The sequence below is a fragment of the Schistocerca cancellata genome, chromosome 8 (assembly GCF_023864275.1).
Source record: "Schistocerca cancellata isolate TAMUIC-IGC-003103 chromosome 8, iqSchCanc2.1, whole genome shotgun sequence".
Lineage (NCBI taxonomy): Eukaryota > Metazoa > Arthropoda > Insecta > Orthoptera > Acrididae > Schistocerca > Schistocerca cancellata.
The window spans coordinates 445,312,991-445,332,140 of NC_064633.1; the positions used below are offsets into that span (position 1 = coordinate 445,312,991).

General features: G+C 45.4%; 1 protein-coding gene across 1 annotated transcript in view; it reads left to right on the plus strand.

Annotated features, from left to right (window-relative positions):
* LOC126095622 (facilitated trehalose transporter Tret1-2 homolog) overlaps nt 1–19,150 on the plus strand; it is a 57,484-nt gene that overhangs the window by 11,793 nt on the left and 26,541 nt on the right. The window contains exon 2 of the mRNA XM_049910388.1: nt 7,511–8,073. Coding sequence (XP_049766345.1) covers nt 7,511–8,073 — 563 coding nt within the window. The remainder of the gene's footprint in view (nt 1–7,510; nt 8,074–19,150) is intronic.

Sequence of the window (19,150 nt, forward strand, 5' to 3'; positions counted from 1 at the left end):
GTTAAAGGATAATAGAGAGTGTATGGGATGATCTATTGAGTTAGAGCTGTTGCTAGGTACGATTTAAACGTTGACTGATTTATTCTAGAGAAGGACAAGTTTCCGAAGGTCAGTTTTTTTCCAGTGTTCTATCTGGATGCATTAGTCACGTGATACAGCCTGCGTTTTAGTCATATACAGCTACGTGTTCCGTATGTGGTTTAAAGCACTGTCTACTGGCGATAGTTAACGGTGAACCCGTCGGTCATCAGAGGACTTCCATCTCATGTGTGATGAAACTTGACACATTCCTCTGAACGCACTTTGATTTACGCGATCCCCACCTTGTCGCATCCTTGGCGTAAAATCGAGACTTCAGGGTCATAACTAAGTTAGTTGTGGGTATTTGTGAGTTGCTGTAATCATTGTGTACACATTTACCCGAAAGATGGGCTGTTTACAGAGTTGGTGACGGAATGACTTGTAATTTTCACATGTTGGATGCTGCTGTTATGCGCATGTTTCCTTTTAGGATGTACCGCCCGCTACTATCATTTTTATATAGACCTGATGGTGTAATAATATAATTTCTGACCCGTGATCGGATGTGATCAGTGGCCACTGCACGTGTCCACAGGGCTATACTGCCCTCGTATCATACAAAGCAAATGTTTTACGATTGGGGAAAGATAGCTCAGCTTAGGGGAACCGGGAAGAAGGATGTATGTCTGACAGGACGGAAAAGTAGGCGATCTAAGATTATCGCCCGTTTTTAAATGCTGAATATAGTCTTGGGAGTGCTTGTGTTTATGTTCTCCCTCTTTCTCTCTCTCTCTCTCTCTTACCAGAACCTTCGAGGCACCGATCCTAGACCTCTAGAACTTTACACGTGATAGATTGGATGATTTACGTAAAAATTTGTCGAACTACGTGGCGTATAAATATCACTCGGTTCTTGTTCTTCTTAACTGTATGCTATTAAATTAAGGCACTTTGAATTCTGTTACTATAAATCGATATGGTGTGCTAAGCTCCAAGACTTGGTCACATCTCGAGAAATGTGGTGCATTTGGAGGGGCTAGGACTAGAAAGCTCTATTCAGCCAAGAGAGATGGAGTGTAGCTGTATTCGTCTGCTCGGTTGAGGATTAATTGGGTAGCGATGTTGCAGGGTAGGTTGGTCAATGCCCACGTGAGGATAGTCTTTTAACGTAAGAGGGCGAGATTGCTCTGTGACCGCCATACGCCGGGAGATTGATCGAGTACTATGCGCTAGGTCTTAGAAATATGTATAGCGTTGTCTCGTATACTTTGATCGTTTTCATGAGTTCGAGAATTAAGTGTGAATGGACGTACTGAGCAATCATCTATCAATGCTCGTAATGATACTTGCAAAGTAGAGGGGGTATGGTTTAGCTATGATACTGAAATTATTAAAACATTCTGTCACGTGATTGGCCAGTGTTGGACATACTGTAAAATTCTTCGCGATATCAGCTGTGATGGATAATATTACAGTACATCGGTGGTGTCTTCTCCATCCCATCCGTACATTGGGTACCTCATAATGATTGAGTGACAGTGCCTGTTTGAGTTGCGGAAGAAATTGTGGTTGATGGACCGCAACTTCTGGGGTTTATAGCACCGAAAACGGTGATCCGGTACTTGTGTGCAAAATGAGCAATCACTAGAAATGGAACGCAGAGTTATCAACTACTCAGCACTGCGACATATGAGTTTAAATGTAGAGGCCGTCACTCACTTTCGGGAGGGTAGTTTGGAAAGTCACCAGAACGCCGCCAGCCTCTTCTAGTTTCCTTGTGTTGTAGCTGTCCTTTATTTAAAATCATTCAGTGTTATTCTATCGGCCATACGAATATGATTTACAAGGTGCAATGTATAGTTTCCTGTGAGAGGCCATGCATCAGTCCGTGTTAATGTCTGTTTCGAATCAGACACGGACTTCAAAGTCGTGGCAGAAAAGACGAAATGTGTGGCAGCGCGCAAAAGCGTGTTAGAAAACAGTGTTTGAACAAGAAGCAGAGGTAGCTTCTCATTCGCTTAGAGTATGGGTGATCAAACTTTAAAGTGGTCTCTGCAGCGTCTGTATATTTAATATGATATTGTCCACATAGGCAGCTGCAGTTTGAACTGTAAGAAATTCTTGGATGGCCACACTCTGAGTTATTCGGGCAGAGTATTGTGAATTCCGTTTGTCAGCGCTGGAGGTGGGTCGCACTGGTGCCTTCGTGACTTGCAAACAGGTTGAGCTTTGTAAACGACGCAAATATTAATATGTTAACAACAAATTTACAGCTAAAAATAAAAATAGAACTCATTGACGATAGCACATAAGTGCTGAAACATGGATGGGTGGAACAAAAAGAAAAAAGGTGTCTTGCATAAGGCGGAACTTCTCATCCCATCATCCCATTCCCAGGTTGAGCTTTTATAGTTGGTAATTCAATTCACTGTTTGATGGTAGAGAATAAAGATGATAGGATGTTGAGGATCTGAGGTGTACTTGTATCTAGTTTGGGACGTACAACATTGCTCACATTTCCGGCGATTGGTCGAAACAAGGTCCTGTTGCAGTAACTAAGGTCGTTCTGTTTCTAGACAGGCTGCAGAGGGTAGTGGATATGTCTTTCTCCGACTTAAATTGCAGAGATCAGATGCATAAAGATCTGGAAATGGGATCAGCTGAACGATGTGTAGGGTGTGACTAAAGCCAAGTTGGAATTTTACTGCAGCATGCAGGTTCGGGAAAGGTTACACATTTCGCACTGGAAGCAGCCATCTTGATAACAGTAATTGCGTAATCAACTGAGGTGATGACAGAGCGCTCTAGTGGTTGTGATAGAAGCTAAACACACTTGAACTTGGAGCCATTTTTGTTATGTAAACGAATTGTATGATTTTCCGCCAAAATTCAAACTCCCCACCAAAATCGGACATCTTGAATGCCGCCCTCTGCTGGTGGCGATGTGTACTAATCCAGTTGCACTCTGGACCTCGTGGCGAACAAACGCGCATGGTATAAATAATATTAAATAATAAATGATAGTAAATAATAATAAATGATCATAAATGACAATAAATGATAATAAATATCTGGAACAGCTGTCCGAATGCAGAGACCTGTTGGAGTGTAGCGATCTGTAAGAGTTAACTTTGCTGTCCTCTAAATGACCGAATAGCGAAGTAATAGTATGTGTTGGGCGGCTTTAGTATGCAAGTCAGAATTTAGAAGATGATCGATTTGGGTTGGAGTGTTATTCAATGGGATGTAGATTGTTCGGTTGACTACTTCTGCACATTTGCTGCCTTTATTTAGTAGAGTGAAGATCGATTCTGGTGTATTGGATACACGCTTGTCTGTTCTCTAGAACTGGGGCATACCTTAGTCGACGTGTAAATTATAGCGAAGATCTCGAATATGTTACATGATTGAGAACGGTATTCTAGAGTGGAAATATCATTTTCCTTATGTTTGTTTCTAGTTAGTCAGTGGTTTACAGCATGCTGCACATAGATAAAGTTCGGCGTTTGTAGAGAATTAATTTGAAGTGTATATCTTGGGAATTACGATGAACTAGTTCAAATGTCTCTGAGCACTATGCGACTTAACTTCTGAGGTCATCAGTCGCCTAGAACTTAGAACTAATTAAACCTAACTAACCTAAGGACATCACACACATCCATGCCCGAGGCAGGATTCGAACCTGCGACCGTAGTGGTCGCTCAGCTCCGGACTGTAGCGCCTAGAACCGCACGGCCACTCCGGCCGGCCGATGAACTAGTGATCGGTAGGGTGTAGCCTAGTGCATGATAGTGAGAAGTACAGCTAAAATGGAGTAATATTATGGAGAAAGTACATGTGTTCTTGCAGTCAATGAGTCTGAGGATATTTGTACAAAATCGAACAGACAAGGAAGGAAAGACAGTAAGGTGTTTGTGCTGAGGAGAGACGATACCGAAGTTGTAAAAGGAATTCTGAGGGTGACGTAAGTTCGCTGATGTAAGAAGGAAGATTGGCTCTGAGTGTCAAGTCTGTAGAGAGAAAGAGCAGGTTGGTGGTGCTTTCCTACGATTGGAGAGCATTGCGGTATATAGAAGCTGTAGGAACAGGATATTGTTTTCGCATGCTCTAGAGATATACTGGATAAGTGCACTGTTTTGTGTCAATGTGTATATACTGTATTGTAAAGTTACTGTGGTTTACATTGTGTAGCGTTTGTATATATTGCATTGTAAAGTTACTGTTGTTTATGTTATGTGATGAGTAGAGAGGAAGTCGTAAGGACGGTAGAGATATTTCCAGAGTAACAGCGGTCAAGAGAGTGTATCACACACATCCATGCCCGAGGAAGGATTCGAACCTGTGACCGTAGCAGTCGCGCGGTTCTGAACTGAAGCGCCTTGAACCGCTCGGCCACACTGGCCGGCGCGAATATTGATTCCAAGTCTAGGTGGACGTCGCACGTTTCCGCATCAGAGAGGTTAATTAACTGATCAATTTAATTAAGTAGTGATGCGAACTTTATTACATTCACTTGTGGAGGTACTAAGCTGGGCACGCGCGATGGCTCACGTGTACGGACGTGTGTTTTCTCGACGATCTTGGATTAGGTAAGTGCAGAATCTGGATTGAATAATGAGAGTCGGGTGATCAGTTAACTTAGCGAGGGACGTCGTGGCGAGCACACGTGCTGCACCATCTGTTGTGACGTCATGGCGGATTCCACTCTCGAGCAATCTTTGGCGCCAAACGTGTGGCAGGGCGTTGTGAAGTCGGCAGGTTCCAACTTGTGCAGTGAACAGCTTTGGCGCCAACTGTTCGGTGGGGGCAGACTCCACTGTCCACAAAAACATGTTTACATCACTAGACCAGCACGGGCCTGCGAAGAGAGTGGGCGCCAGTAGGCTGTGATGTGAGCAGCTGGTGGACCGGCAGGGTGCACGTATCGCAGCCGACGGCCGCCACATAAGGCGACAGCTCGCTTGCTGGTAGCACGCGGACCGGTGCGGGTCGGCGGCGACCATATGAACTAATTCAGTTGGACTGGGGGACTTGTGGCGACTGGACTGCGATCTCTAAGATGTGTACTAAATCTGTTGGAGAAAAAGTGATGACTGTACTGCTTGAAATAAAGACTTCTGTCCTATTTCCTTGCAAAATCAGAGGATGTGAATGACGTTAGTACAAGTGCAGTTTATTATTCGACGTGATTTTGATAGGTTAGCAGTGAAAAGTGGTAAGTGACAGTCAAAGTTCGTAGGATGTGGACTTTTTCGCATGTGTGATCGATTATGGTGTTGGAATTTGAACTTGTGACAGATTTTTTGTTATGGATGTAATGCAAATGGCTTTCTTCCCACCGAAATCAGACATTTTTAATAAATAATAAATAATAATAATAAGTAGAAGTACAGTTGCTCAGACATTATTGTGTTGAAATTTGAATTTAACGCAATTTTCTAGTGGAGGTAGGCCAATAATAATAAATAATAAATAATAATGAATGATAATGAATAATAATAAAGACAAGTACAGCTTTTGCAGCCATTATCTTGATGGAATTTGAATTTGGCGCAAATTTTTTCTGGAGGGTTAAGTTATTGGACATAGCATAATTGACCTATTTTCCCGACAAAATTAAAATTTCGCGCCAGTTTTCTGGGGGTTAGGTTAGTGGAGGTAGTCCAATTGGCTTTCTTCCCGCCAAAATCCGCCATCTTGAATGACGGCACAGTGGTGTCTCTGGTGGCAGGGGTATGAACTAACACAGGTGGACTCCAGATCTCATAGCGAACGCATGTGCATTGTATAAATAATAATAATAATAATAAATGTTAATGAATGATCATGAATGATAATAAATGATAATGAATAATAATAATAATAAATGATAATGAATGATAATTAAAGGTAATAAATGATAATGAATAATAATAAAGACAAGTATGGTTTTGCAGGCCAATTTCTTCTGGAGGGTTAGGTTAGTGTGCGTAGCTCAACTGACCTATTTTACCGCCAAAATTCCAATTTCCCGCCATTTTTATGGGTGCTAGGTTAGTGGACATTGCCCAATTGACCTATATTCCTCCAAAATCCGCCATCTTGAATGATATCATGCGCTGTTGCCAAGTCTACACGCCGCCATCTTCAATAAATTTGGCAACAATGCAGAGTGGGGCGATGTCACCCTTGTTCCACTCCTAACATACATGACTGGCTGCATCCTGGTGTACCTGTAATAATTTAAAATTCTGACCATATGTGTTGGTATTGCTTGTACATTTTACTTCTCTTGATTAATGAAGCCAGTTTTTAGTGAATATGTGGGCGCCACACCCAGCTTTAGGTGAATTTAGAGAATGTTTCAGCAATGATTGCCAATAGTTAATGTACATGTGATAGACTGAAAATAGCAACAACTTGGAGGAACCACACAATAACCCCGGGTTCTGTGTGGGGTGGCGGAGGGGTGAAGTGGACTGTGGTAGTTGTTGTGGGGTTTGGATGGCTGCTGCTGGGAGAGAGCCTGTCCGTCGTTTCTAGGTGCCCGGTTAACATACAACATACAAATAACAAGGAAGCAATATGGTCTCGGAAATGCTTTTAGTGGTATTCCCAGGGTCATTTCGTCATCCAGAACGCACAATGAGCCAACACAAGTATGCATCCATCCTTGGAGAGCATGTCCATTCCTATGTACAGTTTGCTTTTCCTCGGCATGATGGCATCTATCAGCAGGACAATGAAACTTATCACAGTGCTTGTAATGAATGTCCGTGTTTCAGAGAGCACCAGGATAAGACTTTGTAGGCTTTCCTGGCTTAATTTGAAAGTCTCTATGGGTTTGCTGCCGGATCCGAAAATCAACTCGATTCAATATTTCGGCGATCCAACTGCTCGCCATCTTTAAGATAATGCTGCTGCTGCTGAGTCCCAATGAGAACAACGATGGCGAAGACTTGGATCACTGAAATATTGAATCGAGGCGATTTTAGAATCCAGCAGCAAACCCGAAGAGACTTTGAGCTCCAGGATGGGGTTACTGTACCCTCCTGGCCATCAAACTCACAGGATTTTTAAACCCTGTCGAGAATCTGTGGGACCACCTCGATCAGGCTGTTCACGCTACGGATCCTTAACCGAGAAACCTCGCACAAACGACCAAGATACCGGAATGGTATGGCTCCATGCCGCTCTTGGTAACTTGCAAAACGCCACTGACTCTCCTCCTGCACATCTAGCAGGATTCCAAACTGCAATACGTGGTTATTCGGGCTTTTGACAGGTGGTCAAAAGTAATATACGAAAGAGGTGATGTGACCGATTCCCAACTTCATCGGAACACCAGCTGCACGCTGTGGAACTCCCACACTCTAGTTGCTCGTAAAATGATCACTTGTGACAGGCAAGACTGTACACTAATAAGGCGCCTGGTGCGTTGGATTGCTACAAAAGACTCGCTCGGGGTAAGACAGGCTTTTTGCAGATTAATGGTGGCGCGCATGCGCAGGATTTCTGGAGATTGGGTGGCTTGCAGCGTCGCTGTCGTTCGCGTCGGTGGGCGCGTTCATGAACTGGTGCTCGCCGGTGCTGCCGCGGCTGCAGCGCGCCGACTCGGAGCTGCCGGTGTCGGCGTCGGCCGGCTCGTGGGTGGCGTCGGGGCCGCTGCTGACGGCGGCCGCGGCGGTGCCGGCTGTGGCGCTCTTCTTCGACCGCGTGGGCCGGCGCAGCGCGCTGCTCGCGACCGCAGCGCCCCTGGCGGCCGGCTTCGCGTGGCTGGCGGCGGCGCGCGCGGCCTGGGAGCTGCTGGCGGCGCGGTCCCTGCTCAGCGTGGCGAGCGCCGCCGTCGCGTCGGTGCTGCCCGCCTACCTGGCGGAGGTGTCGGCCGACGCGCGCCGCGGCGCCGCGCTCGCCTGCTGCCAGCTGCTCAACACGCTGGGCGGCCTTGCCACTCTCTGCCTCGGCGCCTGGCTGCCCTACCGCGCCTACTGCTGGGCCCTGCTCGCGATGCCCGCCCTCTTCTTCGCCACCTTCGTCTGGATGCCCGAGTCGCCCTACTACCTACTCATGCAGGTTACAACCTTATAACATCCTCTGTCACCTAAGCTGCGGTCACAGTGGCACCGATGTTGGCCATTCGGGAAGACGACCGTTCGAAACCGCGTCCGGCCGTACTGATTTAGGTTTTCTTTTATTGTTATTTTCACACCTGATACAGGTAGGCCGGCAGCGGCATACTACGCCGCTCTTCGGCCACAGATATGACAAATGATACAAAAGGAGACAGTCGAAAAACAGACATGTTGAATATACAAACGTAAACATACAAAATTAAAACACACGGAGCCGTTCACGGGCGCAGTGTCCAAAATAAAAAATTTTCAATAAGGTGGACATGCACAGAGATGACAGAGATGACACACGCGAACGATGGAGCACAAACGAGGAAACAATGGAACACGAACACGACGGCAACACAAACACTACGAGATGATCTCCGGCGCGCGAAAGTTCACTATACGTGTACGAGTCTGGGGACCTGCCAAAGGAGAACAGGTGGGGTAGGAGGGAGAGGGGAGGGTGTAGATGCCAGTGGCAGAGGAGATGCGAGGGGGAGGAAAGAAGGTAGGGGTTAGGGGAGGCCCGGGGGAAAGGAGGGAGAGAGGAAAGGAGGAGGGAGAGAAGGGAGAGAGGGCGCCCATGGGAAAAGACACAGGGGGTGGAAGGGGAGGATCAAAGTTAGTAGGAGGGGTAGGTGAAGGGTATGAGGGCATCATCAGGGAGGGGTGTGGAGAGTGGAGAGATGGAGAGCAGGTGGGACATGGGAATGCAGTCGCAGCAGCAGATGGTTGGTGGGAGAGGATGGGAGAGACAAGCGGGTGAGGGGGATCAAGTTTACGGGAGGTGTAAAGGAAGCGTATCCGTTCGAGGAAATGGAGGAGGTGCGGGAACAGAATGAGGTCATACAGGACCGCGTGAGGGAGGGGAGGCGGATACGATAGGCTTGGCGAAGCGCATGACCAGTTCCCTTCTCTGTTCTTCCCTAATCCGTGCTTGTGCTCCGTCTCTAATGACATCGTTATCAATGGAGCGTAACGCACTACTCTCCTTCTCCGATGTTGGTGAATTCCACCGACGACCAACATCATTCATGTGCACGACACAGGATGTTACGGGTATAGGTACAGATATTGTGATAGTTGCTACCTTAGTACGTACCGAATTCAGTGTACTAGTTGCTTTTTCTCCGAGTCAGGGGCGTTTGAAAAGTCCGTGCAAAGTCCGAGAGATGGCACCACCGGCACAATCGAGGTCATGTTTAGTTAGTAGCATCTTTGGAAATAATACACAGTAAGTTTCACCCATATTGGTCTGTTTCTTTGTGTTTGGCATTCGTATGATTCAACGAAGTCGAGTGACTGTCAAAAAATGGGCGAAAAAGAATTTCGTGTGGTGATTAAATAGTACTTTATGATACTAAAGAGAAGCTTGATAATCACTGAGGTGACTATGCACTTTCGATTAGAACCGTTTATAAGTGGTTTCAAAATTTTCGGAGTGGCCATATGGGCATAAGTGATGCTGAACGTTCTGGACGATCTGTGGAGGTTACAACACCAGAAATCATTGATAAATTCCATGATATGGTGATGTTTGACAGAAGAATTAAGGTGCGTGAGATTGCTAGTGCTGTGGGCATCTCGAATGAACGGGTACATAATATTTTGCATAACCATTTGAACATGAGAAAACTATCCACAAGATGGATTCCGCGATTGCTAACGCTTGACCAAAAACAGAATCGTGTGAAGTGTTGCAAGGTTTGTTTGCAGCTATTCAGGAAGAATCCACAGGACTTTAAGCGTCGTTTCGTCACTGTGGATGAAACATGCATACATTAATATACTCCTGAGACCAAAGAACAATCTAAACAATGGGTTACCAAGGTAGAATCTGCACCAAAAAAGGCGAAGACCATTGAGATGGTTCAAATGGCTCTTAGCATTATGGGACTTAGCATCTAAGGTCATCAGTCCCCTAGACTTAGAACTACTTAAACCTAACTAACTGAAGGACATCACACACATCCATGCCTGAGGCAGAATTCAAACCTGCGACCGTAGCAGCAGAGCGGTTTCGGACTGGAACACCTAGAACCGCTCGGCCACAGTGGCAGGCGAAGACCATTCCTTCGGCCGGAAAGGTTATGGTGACTGTCTTTTGGGATTCGCAAGGGATAATCCTCATCGACTATTCGAAAAAGGGTAAAACTATTACAGATGCATATTATTCATCGTTATTGGATCCTTTGAAACCCTAGCTGCAAGAAAAACGACGGTGACTGGACCGCAAAAAAGTCCTTTTCCATGACGACAATGCACCAGCACACATCTCAGCTCTAGTGGTCGCAAAATTAATGGAAATAGGATTCCAACTCGTTTCACATCCCCCTTATTCTCCAGACTTGGCTCCCTCAGACTATTATTTGTACCCCAATTTGAAGAAATGGCTGGCGGGATAATGATTTTATTCAGACGAGGAGGTGATTGCAGCAACTAATAGCTATTTTGGAGACTTGGACAATTCCTATTATTCAGAAGGGATCAACAAATTAGAACAGCATTGGACGAAGTGTATAAGAAGACTATGTCGGAAAATAAAAAAGGTTTACTCCAAACATATAAGTAGTTTTTATTTTTGCACTAATTTCTCAAATGTCCCTCGTAATAGTCTTCTCACAACACATCACATAATTTACTACTTGCTCTTACTACCTGGCTTCCACGCGTTCACACTTCAATACCTGACCTGCTGCCCAAGGAAAATAAACATTAATGGCTTGCTTGTGCCAAGCATACTTGGAGGTACTAACCAACCTAAAAACATTCTACTCATGATACCTTTCATTATTACTCCGGAAATGAAGTAAATGCCGATATAATATTCTGCAGTACACTGTCCTCAGTCATCAGTAGAAATATCTGCCCTTATACCCCAAACATCCTGTACATTGTAGTCTTGTGAGAATGGATGAATATTTGTGAAATTTCCAGTAGTTTTGAGATTTCACGAGAAATGTGTTAATTGTAAGTTTTCTGATTGGCTCTCAATACTAAATCGATTAGTGTGTAGAAGTCGGCAGTCTTCAGACAGTAGTTACTTGTTTTTGGTTGCAGACAACGTTACTAGCTGGCAGCTCTGTGGGAGGTAGCCATTGCTGCGTTACTCTTTTGTACTTCGCCGTTGTGACTGTTTTTTTCCAATATTTTGTCCAAATGCATGATGAGTCAGTCCTGGCCCATCTAGGAATCACGCGCAGCGCCTGCCTATACTGACAGAATGAAGTCGCTGCTCCACGTTCGGAAAAATTATGTTGCAGGTGAGGCGTAGCGCCGTATAACGATCCTACCTTGGAGGCGGTTAAGTGAGAGATGTGTCTCAGAGCTGGATAGTGACAGATGGTGACGCGAGACTGGACGCGCACGTAGTTGATGTATCAGCCGATAGAGGACAATTTTGGATAGGGGGACTGTGATTTTAGTTTCGATTGTGCCCACTAGAGTGCACTAAATCGAATGTCTTTCATAAACTGTTCTAGTATTTTCATAAAGTGTTATTATGTCTTTTTGTGTATGTAAAATTTTATAAATGTGTTTTAGCAGTATGAATGATGCGTGAGTGTAGTTTAAGGTTAATATGAAGATAATTGTTTAACGAGTTATGTAGTAGGATTTAGTGTGGGAACATTTCGAAGAAGTATGGCTATGAACAAAGGGGATTTTTGTAGAATAGATTTGTAAAGTAAGTTTATGGCAAAGGTAAGTTAATTCCCGTATAAATAACAATAGTAAATAACTTTATGCATAAACAAAACTTCAGCATACTAGATAATTACGTCGGTAAAAGGTGCAGTCGTTAGGTTTACTATTTTGCCCTTGGTTATTGATGAAAAGCGCGGACTGACGCGGGAGAGTGTTGTTTTGCTATTGGCTGTTGAGTAAACTGACCAATGGTAAAGCAATATTCTTCGCGCGCCTTTCTATGCTGGTAGAGAAGACTGAGAGTATTCTAGAGAGGAGTCGAAGCCTAGCCATGAAAGAGATCGGACGTGTGCAGTAGTAGTTCCGATGGAAATGATAAGGTCCCGGATCTAGCAGTGTTTTATACATCAAAAGAGTTGGAAAGTGACGGCATAATTATTCCGATGTGTGTGTAGAAATTTCGGAATTTTTAAGTGAATTTTGTGACGAGAAAAGACATATATTACGCGTGGCGTATTGAGCAGGTCGGTGGCTAAAACTGTGACTGCATTTGGTACCGACAAACTTAATATTTGGCGAGCATTATCGATCTAAAACAATCAGTATTTTTGTAGCTATTACGTTTTCGGGAAATGCAACACCATAAACTTGCTAATGTGAGTGAAAGGGATTGTGACTGTGTTAGACTAGCACGGGCTTGGCAGTGATACTTGTTCACCTAAGTTTCAGAATATAATAATTGAGGACAAAATTTCCAACCTTTCATTTCATATGAAAACTTTCTCCCGAAACGTAGATTAGTGACTTTAATTGCAACCTGGTTCACGTCGAAGTACAGTAGGCTTCACTCGGCTTCCCTACTGATGATCTGCTGAGACTATGTTCACAGGTAGGTGCAGGTCCGTCGTAAAGGGACAGAAAGAACCGCGCCGCCGCACAGGTTATGGAATGCTGTGACGAGGGAATTGTAACTGCTGCAGTTGGGATTTTTATTAAAAGTATCATTACATAAGAAGATTACAACTTCGATTGCGAACAACGTTTGAACGATCTTTACCTCCATGCCTATCTTCTGTTGTCATGGAAGCATGAAGCAGGGGTTAAGCTGTCTCCAGTGAGAGAGATAGGCAGTACTTGATTCCATCATGAGACTCCTCACATCGCGATGGTCTCTACAATGGTGCCTGACCTCGCTTCGTCCGCTCACCGCAACCTCCTCTTGTAATTAGCCAACTTACAAATAACACCCTTTACGTTTTCTGACTAGAGATGGGGGATCCGCTCTTGAACTAATTCATAGAGTTGAATCTTTCAAAGGAGTGAACAATCAGTGATTCAGAAAAAAAGAACGGTAGCTCTAAACGTTTCCCACGGCAGAGAGAGAGAGAGAGAGAGAGAGAGAGAGAGAGAGAGAGAGCATATCAGCAGCGCCTCTGCTGGTCAGAGCACAGTGCACGCCACACAACACAGCCAGCGCCGGCCTCTGCCCTGCTTCTACCTTGGCTGCCTGCATTGTGCAGTGCCCCATTGGATTTTGTGTTTCACATATGCCGTGCCGTCTCTGTGCGTCATCTGCCGCGCGCAGTGTCTGGCGCAGCTTAACTTCGCATCGCACTCTGTCGGCGATCGTTTCAGTCGCACATCCTGCCCTCTGGGCAGTTGATGCAAGCAACAGGACACAGAGCCACCTAGCGGATAACATAGGAACTACTTGCAACAACCTGCTCGCAAGGGAACGGACGATTTGTCTCGGAGCGGGTGAGTTCACCGCTCCCCCCACCCTCGGAACTCGCCCGCTCAACGCTCACCCCACTGTCTCGACTCTAGCCAGAGCGTTGAGCAAAGCGACTCAGGTGTCACTCTGGTCTCTGCGGTCTCAGCTCACACAGTAATACAGCTCGCGGCTCGACCTGCTCGACTCAGCACCTCTGCATCGGAGTTCGTCCCTACTGGATATTGTTCTTCGTAGTAATACCGCTATTTATATTACATTATTATGTTATGTATACATCAGTTGTTTTTATTTTTTTTATTTGTTTAAACTGATTAGATTAGGATCCTGATGACTCCTCTTACTATAGGATTTTTATTATGGACACTCGAATTTACGCTTTAATTACGAGCGAACCGATAAACGTATCGCAAAATGTGATACACCAATATTTTCCTTGTTTTATTCTGCGTAAGGCTATATGCAGCACTTTCGTTTTACAATCAAATTTATATTTTTTTCCTTATTCTGGCACGGATTTTGCTATTTTAGGCGTCTTCGGAAGGAAACGTTCACTTTAAAAATATATGGCTTGCAATGTATTTGTATGAGGGTAATGAAATTTTAATACATTATAGCCAAATATATTGTTAATGTAAATCTCAAGTTACAACATTTTCCAATCACCCAAAAAACCACGATAGTGGAAAATAAATCAATAATCAAAAACTTTGTCATATCGTGGAAATTTCAATAAACAATACAAAATTCTTACTCATTATCTGTGTTACTTCAAAATAGGATCAAATAAGATCAAAATACAGGTATAGTACTGGAATAAACCAAGTTTAAAGGGCAATGTGCCTTCCATTTATTTTCTATTGTAAATGAGTGGTGAGTCATGAAAAAGAGCTAATTCATTTCAGGGAGTGAACAGTTCTGATCCAATCTCTGAAAAGAACAGTTTTGCCCATCTCTATTTCTGACATTCGTCTAGCTGATACTTAATCACCACCGTATGCACAACGAAATTTGGCATTTATGTTGGAGTGGGAGAATCGGTGGAGGTCGGATATTTAGAGCTACACTCATGCTCATAAATTAAGGATAATTGCAGAATGTGGTGCCACAAACCTGGCACTACACAGAACTGGCGCTGATAGCATAGGTACATAGGGAACAGACACGAGACAGATCTGTAAGTCCACGGTATTGGCGATAAGTTGAGAAAACCGTCCCGAAACACATGTGCTACAAAACGCCACTGTTTCCTGCGCATGTACCCCGACATCAATATGGGATATGATCACCACGCACACGTACACAGGACGCACAACGAGTTGGCATACTCTGGATCAGGTGGTCGAGCAGCTGCTGGGGTATAGCCTCCCATTCTTGCACCAGTGCCTATCGGAGCCCCTGAAGTGTCGTAGTGGTTTGAAGACGTGCAGCGACACGTCGACCGAGAGCATCCCAGACGTGCTCGATGGGGTTTAGGTCTGCAGAACAGGCAGGCCACTCCATTCGCCAGATATCTTCTGTTTCAAGGTACTCCTCCATGATGGCAGCTCGGTGGGGCCGTGCGGTATCATCCTTCAGGAAGAGGGTGGGACCCACTGTATCCCTGAAAAGGCGGACATACTGGCGCAAAATGACGTCCCGATACACCTGACCTGTTACAGTTCCTCTGTCAAAAACATGCAGGGGTATACGTGCACCAATCATAATCCCGCTCCACACCATCAAACCACGACCTCCATACAGGTCCCTTTCAAGGACATTAATGGGTTTGTATCTGGTTCTTGGTTCACGCCAGAATAAAACCCGGCGAGAATCGCTGTTCAGACTATACCTGGACTCGTCCGTGAACATAGCCTGAGACCACTGTTCCAATGACCATGTACTGTGTTCTTGACACCAGGTTTTACGGGCTCTTCTGTGACCAGGGCTCTGTGGAATGCACCTTGCAGGTCTCCAGGCGAATAAACCACGTCTGTTCAGTCCTCTGCAGACTTTGTGTCTGGAGACAACTGTTCCAGTGGCTGCGGTAAGGTCCTGAGCAAGGCTACCTGCAGTGCTCTGTGGCCGTCTGCGGGCACTGATGGTGAGATATCGATCTTCTTGTGATGTTGTACACTGTGAACGTCGCATACTGTAGCGCATGGACACGTTTGCTGTCTGCTGGAATCGTTGCCATAATCTTGAGATCACACTTTGTCGCACATGGAGAGTCCATGCTACGACCTGCTGTGTTTGACCAGCCTCCAGTCGTCCTAGTACTCTACTCCTCACAACGTTATCAATATTTTTTTTGAGCCATTTTCAACACACAGACACCATTAGCACGTCTGAAAACGTCTGCACACTTACTAGCTGCACCGTAGTCAGACACGCACCAACACACCTTTGCATATGTGGACTGCTTCCAGTGCCACCGTGCGACGACCACAGGTCATATCTACCGAATGGTGATACCCCAAGGTGATTTAAACCCTCAAACCACCCACCAGAGCGTTGTTTAACCATGTATCAACTTGATCCTTAATTTATGAGCATGAGTGTAGATTCGTTCTGTTCAACACCTACGTTATTAGGAAACAATACACTAACTGACCAGAAGTATGCAGTCACACCTAGGTAATGTTGAAATGACCGCTAGAGATAACAAGAGGCGGACTCGCCAGTGTAAGAGGAGGCCGGGAGTATTGTGTTGACAGTAGAGGACCGGTAGCGGCAGAAAGGGTCGATCCAGAGGGTGCAATGGCTACGAATGAGGACTAGTCATTGGCTATCACACATCCATCAGGGACATGTAGCTCCTTCTAAATCTGCCCGGGTCGACTGTTACTGTTGTGAATGTGAAGTGGAAACGCGAAGGAAGAACCACAGACAAACCCTGCAGACTTCATGTATAGACTGACAGTGCCGGCGAGCATTGCAGAGCATGGCCGTAAAACTTCACGTGTAATCAGCAATATGTGATGATGATATCTGGTTCGTGGAGCACTCAATTGCTTGGTTGTAGCGCCCGTAAAAATTCCAAATCTTTTCACTGTCCGGTCTCGGCACTTTCATGAATGATGAAAGGATGAGGACAACACAAACACCCAGTCCTATGGTGGAGAAAGTCCCCGACCCGATCGGGAATCGAACCTGGGACCCCCTGATCAAGAGGCAGCAACGCTAGCTAGCCCCTAGACCACGACCTGCGGATTCACCAATGGGGATCACTCGTGAGTTCTCAAACGTTACCAGCAGTCCAGGTAGCTCAGTGAATGCACGTAGGGAGTTAAAGAGAGTAGGCTGCAATAGACGAGCAGTCCTTTATAAGCCACACTTTTCTGTACTCAATGCGAAGGGATGCCTGAAGAGGTGTTAAGGGCGACGCCATTGGACGGTGTGTAGTTGGAAACGAGTCAATTGAAGTGATGAATCTCCACATATCCTGCGGAAATCCGGTAGGAGGTTTTGTTTTGAAAAATACCATGCTAGCAGCCATCTTGTGTAGTGCCGACAGATGAGGTATGGAAGTGTTCCTCATGGTAAGCGTCTGATCCCCTTATTGTGTTTAAGAAAACACTAAATGTCGAAGGACGTTAACACATTTTGCAGCATTGAGTACTGCGTACAGTAGAGGAACAGATCGGAGATGGCGATTGTTTTTGTATTGAGTGAGACAATGGAGCCTGTCAGAGAGCAGGACCTTTGAGACAGTGGTTTGAGGACGATAACATGCCTGACATGTGCGGGCCTGCCCAGTGTCTCGACCTGGACCCAATGGAAGACTTTTGTGATGAGTCAGAATGTCGACTTCGCTCCAGACACCAGCATCCAACATCACTACCTTGTCTGGTTTTGACTGTTGAGGAAGAATGGATTGTCATCCATCCACAAACATTCACACACCTAATTTAAAAGGTTCCCAGCGGATATCAAGCCGGCATAAAGGCATATTAATGTCCCCTAAAAGACGTCCAGATACTTTTGATCAGATAGTACGCCGTGGAAGTGAAGCACTGTACTAGACATTACGAACGTGATGAAGATTGCATAGTGCTTCTTGTCCTACAAGGAGGCAGCGGGTTTGTTTCTCCCACCTCTCCTACCCCTGCAGCAGCCAGTGTGCTATAGTTGGAGTCGTGAACGGTAGCAGTCGAGTTTAGGAGTCATCTGCGCACCTACGTCACACTTTTTCTACAGGCAGTTAGCATTCAGTAGTGTTCTGAGCGTTCTCTTGTGATTGTCAAACCCTGTCTGAGTTATTTAGTGAATTTTATTCCATTTGTCGCCATTTGTCATCACTGATGGTGGTGGTAAGCAAAAACGTCTACAAGCAAGCGAGAGACAGAGTTTGCAGGATACTTTCTTTCTTCAAAAGCGAAGCATTTTGTTTACATGTAACGCAACTGTAGCTTGGAATCGACAATACTGCAATCCCTGTCCACGTCTCGACCTGCACGACACCCATCGTTAGCGAATCGGTGAAATTCAAATGAGTTTGATTTTTTGTGTCATAATAGTTGAGACGACCCGAAAGACGGACTGTGAGAAATTGATGCGTTTAGTCAAACGTCTAGTTCGCGTCATCCTGAGGATGACAAATGTCACACTCGGGATATAGTTCGGAATATATGGACTGAAACTGCAGGTTTATTGGAAACCACAAGTAGGCAAAATCTTTATCGAAAGTTTTAGGTGTACATTATAACCTCGACAATTAATTTGTTCAAGCGACAAGGATGGTGTATCTTACAATAAAGCACCAAAGAAACTGGTATAGGCATAGATATTAAAATAATATGTAAACGGGCAAAATACGGCGCTACAAGCAACGCCTATATAAGACAAGTGTCTGGCGCAGTTGTTGAACGGTAACTGCTCCTACAATAATGGCAGGTTATCAAGATTTAGAGTTTGAACGTGGTGTTATAGTCGGCTCACGAGCGATGGGACACAGAATCTCCGAGATACCGATGGAGAGGTTTTTTCCCGTACGACCATTTCACGAGCGTACCGTGAATAACAGGAATCAGGTAAAACATCAGATCTCCGACATCGCTGCCGTTGGAGAAAGATCCTGCAAGATCGGAGCCAACGACGACTGAAGAGAATCGTTCAACGTGACAGAAATGCAGCCCCTCCACAAATTGCTGCAGATTTCAGTACTGGGCCATCAACAAGTGTCAGCGCGCGAACCATTCAGCGACACATCGCCGATATGGTCTTTCGGAGCCGAAGGACCACTCGTGTACCCTTGATGACTGCACGACACAAAGCTTTACTCCTCGCCTGGGCCCGCAAGCACCTACATTGGACTGTTGATGGCTGGGAACATGCTGCCTGATCGGACGAGTCTCGTTTCAAATTGTCTCGAGCGGATGGACGTGTACGGGTATCGAGATAACCTCATGGATCCATGGACCCTACCATGTCAGCAGAGGACTGTTCAAGCTGGCTTAGGCTCTGTAATGGTGTGAGGCGTGGGAAAGATATGGGACCGCTGGTACGTCTAGATAAAACTCTGACAGATGACGGGTACGTAAGCATCCTGTCTGATCACCTGCATCCATTCCTGTCGATTGTGCATTCCGACGGACTTGGGCAATTCCATCAGGATAATGCGATACCGCACACGCCCAGAATCGCTACAGAGTGGCTCCAGGAATATTCTTCTGAG